We start from the raw sequence: 7,049 nt of genomic DNA on the forward strand, positions 1-7,049 counted from the left end.
GTTAAGCGCGCCGATGTCTTTTTGGCTCGTCACGCAATAAATTTGGAGAGAAATTGCTGCGTGACGAACTGCGTTTGAGGCTAACCACAGTCTAGTCTGCGAGCAAGCTCTCTATTTGAAAGAGTTGTAAGAAGTCAAGCCAGATGTACGCAAAATTTTCAGATGACTTGTACAGTGCGCACAGGCCGCCACGCCCCTGGATCCAGTGATATATCACTGTTAACCAATCAAAGACTGTGTTGTATCGGATTGATGCGACGCAACTACTTTCATCGGCGTGAAATAAGACACGGAAAAGCGTCACATTCATCTGGCAATCCGCAAGTGTCAAGTAAATGTTTAAGTTTCCTCTATAATATCTTGAAGTAGTAGAACAAGTTTTTGTCCATTGTATTCCTCCACCAATCACATTTTTTTTGTATTATTTTATATACTGTATCCGTTTATTCTATTCTCACTCAGCTTTTCTAGCCACTGATGAAGACTAGTTTTGTCTGGTCGAAATATTGGGCAAATATATTTGTAAACCTTAGCTCTCCGATCAGCCTTGCGTTCAATTTCAAGTGTTATTTTATATTGCTGATCCTGATTAACGACAAGATCCGGGTGTTTTCCCAAGTGGTCACCGCAAGTGGTCCTTGCAAGAATTGTCAGCCAATCAGAACGTAGCCCGCACACACACGTACGCTTGCGTACCGTTTTTCCAGAAATACTGGAGAAGACTATTTAAAATTCAATTGTCTTATTTTATCTTTGGAAATTTAGATTTTAAATGCTGTTAAAGATAAAAAAAAAACCCAGCTTATCCGTTTCTGCTTTTCTCAGCAACGCGTATGGACACGTGGCTGTCACGCGTGAGTCACGCTAGCAATCTGCCACATAGAAAGACGAACATGCAAATGAGGCCACGTACATGCGACCTTGCGACCACGCACCTTTTTCTTCGATCCCAATTTTTTTGTGCAAGACTCATCAGGTGAAATAAATGTCTGAGCTTTGTTCATTTCTGCAGTTTATCGTTGACTTCGTTCAAAAGTTATAATTTAGACTCACTTGACTCCTACTTGGTTGAGGAGTTACATCTTTTCAACATGTCAGCGAAGGCTATTTATGAAACTGACGGGAAATCTTTACTTGCAAAATGGTTTCAAAACTCTAACTACACCAAGAACAAATTTGCAGTTGTTGTACATGACACAGATTGGGAGGTAATTCTCAAGGAAAACCCATGGCTTGAGACAGAGGTAAGCTTAAACTTACTACATTTAAATTTATGATTTAAATAAGTTGAATATCACAATGATCGACGTTTTACAATTAAGCTTACTGTAAGCTTATTGTTTTTATGTAGCAATGGGAATTAGCCCACAGTAGGCGCACTCAGTATAGTAGCGCTTGATCATGAGTTAAGTACTTTTTTGTTTATTTCACGAGGAAAATAAATAGAAAGTAATTTTGTAAATTTAAAAGTTTTGTTATTGTTGGTTTATTCTACATTGGTAGTCTCATCTATCACACAGCTTTCACATTCACATGCATATTTGTTTTCGACAATCATGTGTCTGAAACTAAATCAAGTGGAGGGTCAGGTCATTCACGGTGAAGTTTGTTTAAACGAATAAAAGGCTGTACTTTTTTCGCGTTACTCGGCTTCGGATTTATATTTGTTACATTTATCTTGCATCTTAAGTTTGAAACAAAACAGCTTGTAATTTTTAAAGAGAATTTTGAGGTAGTGTCACAATGACAATTTTGTAACTCAGTTCTTTAAGGTAATTCCCTTGAAAAGGAGGTACTATCCAGATTTTTCTCAAACTTGGCACTAATGTCAGCCATATATGGGACATAAAAGCTGACTGCAGTAAAAAGATAGGGTCGCATTGCTTGTTTTCACACTGTGTGCCCCTAATTCTCTGAATTTGAGTGTTTTTTCCTAGCTATGCGCAAATATCTCAAAACTTGAACAACAGACAAAAATTCCTTATGTTATTGTAGCAAAAACTAAGAATTTTTCTAAAATCTAGAGCCCGTTTGTTTGTGTGGGCTATAATTTTTTAGTTAAGTGACTTGAATTTAACCAGTCTTTAAAAAGTGCCGAGAAATGGTCTGTTTTAACATTATCACATACTTCTGCAGGGTTTCACGTAATTCTAATAAAAAAATTACAAATTCTACTATCCAGATTTTTTTCTCCGGAATATATTTTTTTGTGTGTAGCCATGACAAGTAGAAACACAAATAAAAATGAGGGATTACGGCTTTCATTTCATCATAAAACATCAACAAAGAGACAATTTCAGCTTCCAAAGATCGTTTTGCGCTACGGGAATGGGGCGAGTTTCAAGACAAACTCTTTTTAGCCGGTTAGAGTCATCAAAAATGTTATTTCTGACAAATGAGCCCGCGAAGAAGACAGAAATAAATATTTTGACGGCACGAGATACAACAGGGCCTGGGTACTAGGCCGGGTGCACCATGGGTAGCCATATCGGGGGTATATAAGGCTGCGTATATCACGTGTACGTCATCTAGGCTTACGAACCACCCTCTCTTTGGTTTTTCTTTATTTTGGTTTTATTTATTTTTAGGAGCAACATATTCTCGATGACATTGTAAAGTCCCGTAGGAAGGGCTTTGAGCTTGAGCCTTGGTTCCTACCCAGATTTCCTGCCCGCATTTTTTCCCTTCGGGGTTTTTTTGGGCAGGTTTTTTCTGGCCTCCGTCTGACCGCATTTACTTCAGTTTGTAAGCGGTAGCTCAGCTCTGCTAGTTTTCAGTTTTTTCCCATTTCTTATTTTATGTACTTGTACAGTTATCTCAGTTTTGCACCTGCTCCTTTACTTGATATATTTAGTTTCTATGTATGTCTAGGTCAGCTGTCCCGGAACCGCTCTTTAGGAGGCGACTTAAGTGTCGTTTGATGCAGTTAGGTTGCAGGCAATGTTACATACTTCTAGCCAGGGTCGTTATCCATTTGTTTACTTTCAATGTCCTGCCCTAGCCTTTTATGGCAGCCTTACTGGTTATTGGGTTACGTGCCTTGTTGGGTACATTAGTGGAGATAATTCCCAGTTTTCCTGGCACTCAGCCTCTGTGCTCCTGAAGTGTTCCCGGTCCCAGTTATCCGTTGATCAGAGTTTTATTAAATTTCCCCAGCCTAACTGGCAGCCTAACTGGCACTAAGCCTGCGTGCTTCTTTGGGGGACTCAGGTCAAGATCGACCAGTTGTAGCAGATCTCTCTTTTGCTTAGCCTCTGTGCTCCTGCCGTGTTCCCCGTGCCAGTTATGCGTTGTCAGAGTTTTATTAATTAGTTTCCCCAGCCTAACTGGCACTAAGCCTGCGTGCTTATTTGGGGGATTTAGGTCGAGATCGACCAGTTATAGCAGTTTTTCTTTTTGCTTAACCTCTATGCTCCTACCGTGTTCCCTGTGCCAGCTATATGTTGTCAGAGTTTTATTAATTAGTTTCCCCAGAATAACTGGCAGCCTAACTGGCACTAAGCCTGCGTGCTTAACTGGGTGATTCAGGTCAAGAGCGACCATTTGTAGCACGAGTTTTTTCTTTTTGTGAAAGCTAGTTTACGAGTGTTCTACATTAGGTATTCACCAGTAATCACCTATTATTGTATTTACATAAGTACTTTGTAGGGTTGGTTCTCGCCCAGCCGTCCCAAAATAAACTTATTTGCCATTACGTTTTGTCTGTTGATGTTGTGTAGTGGAGTCAAAATTTGCTATTGAAAGCATTGGGACTACAAAAGGGGCCTTAATTACCTCTTCTTAGGCGACCAGTGAAATTAAATTGAATTCTAATTTATGCCGACTCAAATTAATGTTGACCAGCTCAATTGTATCAGATACTGATTATCATTAGAGCCTTCAAAGGGAAAAAGCACATTTTGGACAAATTATTACATTATAAAATTTATGCATTGGTTAGGCTCCCTCATGAGTTGTTTAATAAATGCTGCCTTAGCTTGGTGGTTGGTCAAATTTGTAATGAGCTTGGAATATCATAAATAAACAATAATTGGCCAAGCAAGCAGGGTTCTTGTGTGAGTGTTTGGAGAGTGCAGGTGTGCACAGTCATTATTCCTTTTGTTTCTTTGTTATAATAGTTTGGTCATTTCATGATCTGTTGTCAATGAGATGCAGGTGTATGGTGACATAAGCTTGTGGTGCAATTGAGTTATTTATTTCCAGGAACCTTTTTCCTTCTTCATGAAATGGGTTATTAAAGTAAAGTAAAGTAAAACTTTATTTCAACAGTGTGGCACATTCAGCTTGGGGACTGCTCTCCATAAGGGTCCTGCTTACATATTACATATTTCCTGTCAAATTATTTCTACAAACTGATAATTGCTTTTCTGTGGCCTTGAGACTAAATTACACCATGGACACTCCAACCAGGAGTCATCTGGAAGAAGATTTTCCAATCACAACATTTTCTGAAAACAAGAGATTGTCAAGTTTTTTGCAAACAGACCAATGTAATTCAAGTATTTAACTATGCAACTGTTGAAAACTTTAAAATTGCTTGAACTTACCTGACCTCTCAGGAAACAGCCCTCAAATTTATGAATTTTATTGGTCCATTTGCCCCAAAACCTTGAGAATCTTTTGTTTTCAGAAAATGTTGTGTTTGGACAATATTGTCTTCCAAGTGTCCTGATTTGAGTGTCTGCACTGTAACGTCTGAAAAGTTATTTCAAAACAATCTTGTTTAGTTTTTTAAATGCTCAGATTAATGTTCAAAACTGAAGCCTAGGGAGCAAGAGTGGCGCAATGGTGAGAGCGCAGGCCTCCCACCAATGTGGCTTGCATGTGTTCGAATCCTGGGGTCGACACCTTATGAAAGCTGAGTTTGTTGTTGGTTGTCTCCCTTGCTCTGAGAAGTTTTTCTCCGGGTACTTCGGTTTTCCCCTCTCCCTAAAAACCAACACTTCCAAATTCCAGTTCAATCTGGAACACATGGACACATTCCAACAAGTTCTCATGAACTAATAAGTGCTCTGTGGGTAAACAATATTACAATTTACAATTACAATTTTTGCATAGCCCAAAGTGGTGTCAATAGTTGACTGTATCAGAACACCAAGATTAATAGTGCTCAGCTTCATTAAGCTTTGTTGTTTCCGACCTTACAATGGTTGGAAGAATTTTTTTATTAGAATTCTTGTTAATCAGTGTTATGCATGTAATATCGTCTATTAGCACTTTTAATAGACCTTTTTAACAATACAGCGGCCATATTGAATTTATTAGATTTAAGGAGTATTATGGGATGCCCAGGGGGCATGAGCACGATCCGATATACTCGCTCAGTATTTACGCGCGCTTTTCGGGCTTATTTTTCATTAAGTTCTCCTAAAAAAAAAGATTGTAATGGGCGAAAAAGATCGTTGTGCCGTGTTTGGATTTGATAATGATCTCGTTTTTCCCGAGAAATATATAGTGAAGTTCTCTTTTTGCCCGAAAAGCGCGCGTAAATACTGAGCGAGTGCCCCCTGGGTATCCCATAATACTCCTTAAATCTAGCAAATTCAATATGGCTCCCGTATCGGTAAAAAGGTCTATTAGCCTTCACACATCTCAACTTTTAGTTTAATCTGCTTACATAAAAACACTACCAAATTATCCTTCAGAAACTTGTCGTAAAACCGGATCAACTAATAAAGCGCCGTGGAAAGCTTGGTCTTATTAAAGTGAATGTTGATTTACAACAAGCAAAGCAATGGATCAAAGAGAGAATGGGAAAAGAAATACAGGCAAGTAAACTTCAAGGATGTGTCCTTCACATGTGATTCTTGATAAACCCAATAGAATATTGTCCAATAAATCACAGTTTTGTGGTGTCATTAAGAGACAAGTTGCGTAAAAAGTTAACATTGTCACCAGACCCTACTGCAATCAACTTGATCAGTAACTGTGTGTACATGTACAGTGCAGTCTTATGGCATACCAACTCATGTACATGTTTTTTCAATGGACAGATTGGAGCAGCTACTGGACTCTTAAAAAGATTCATTGTTGAACCATTTGTACCTCACCAGCAGGTTAGTGAATTCCATGTTTATTTCAGTAACTAATATTTTAGAACCTTTTTTATCCAGTGTCATCTTTTATAATAGAGAGTGTGATGTCAGGTTACCATGGCAGCAAGATTAAGGGATCTCAACAGTCTTTCTTGAGAGAGACTACCATTTACATTGCCGAACATTAGAACAAAAGTGTGGGCTACTGTTTTCTTCCTGAGTGGAATCATGCACAGGAAAGTTATGCATGTCAATTCTGTCATTTTATTCCTGCCATATTTGTTGGATAATGGTTTGTTGAAATCGAGAAATTTTGCTACCAGGGCAATATCACAGGAAAAAATAACGGATTGCCATTTTTGGATATTTTAGGGTATTCAAAGAATACCCACAAAAATCCCAAATTTGGAAGAGTGAGACAAGTCCCAATTAGGGAACTTGGTTGGGAATTCCCTGGTTGGGACTTGTCTCACTTTGCTAAATTTGGGATTTTTATGGGTATTCTTTAAATACCCTAAAATATCCAAAAATGGGAATCCGTTATTTTTTCCTGTGTAATGTGATGTACATCTGTAACGATTTCTCCTCTCTATCAAAATCCTTCCATACAAAAGACAAGAAGCTAAGTTTGAGCTAAAATACATTGGCATTGACCCCCTGGCAACTTACTTTCACTTTCAGTAACAAGAGAGTGCAACTAATAATCTCATACATATGCTGGACACTCTGGGGTTTGCAGGTTCCTTTACTTATAATAAAAACTCTTCTGAGAGTAAGGCCTTTTTGTAGTTACTAAACATTGTACAATTTATCCCAGTTGCTGGACAAACCCTAAGGGATACAACTGTTCTAAGTGCTAATCATTTCATTCTTTACTTTAATTTAGAATGAAGAATTTTATGTGTGTATCTATGCCCAGCGAGACTGTGACACAATTTTATTTCATCATGAGGGTGGAGTTGACATTGGTGATGTTGATAAAAAGGTAGGATTTCTTAACATTAAGTGCTACAA

At 38.3% G+C, this 7,049-nt stretch overlaps 1 protein-coding gene across 1 annotated transcript in view; it reads left to right on the forward strand.

Annotated features, from left to right (window-relative positions):
* The first annotated feature begins 949 nt into the window (after positions 1-949).
* Positions 950-7,049, forward strand: part of LOC140931403 (ATP-citrate synthase-like) — a 22,595-nt gene continuing 16,495 nt past the window's right edge. Inside the window, exons 1-4 of the mRNA XM_073381219.1 lie at positions 950-1,244; positions 5,646-5,768; positions 5,994-6,056; positions 6,922-7,020. Coding sequence (XP_073237320.1) covers positions 1,092-1,244; positions 5,646-5,768; positions 5,994-6,056; positions 6,922-7,020 — 438 coding nt within the window. The 5' untranslated portion in view covers positions 950-1,091. The remainder of the gene's footprint in view (positions 1,245-5,645; positions 5,769-5,993; positions 6,057-6,921; positions 7,021-7,049) is intronic.

The sequence above is a fragment of the Porites lutea genome, chromosome 3, assembly GCF_958299795.1.
Source record: "Porites lutea chromosome 3, jaPorLute2.1, whole genome shotgun sequence".
Classification (NCBI taxonomy): Eukaryota; Metazoa; Cnidaria; class Anthozoa; order Scleractinia; family Poritidae; genus Porites; species Porites lutea.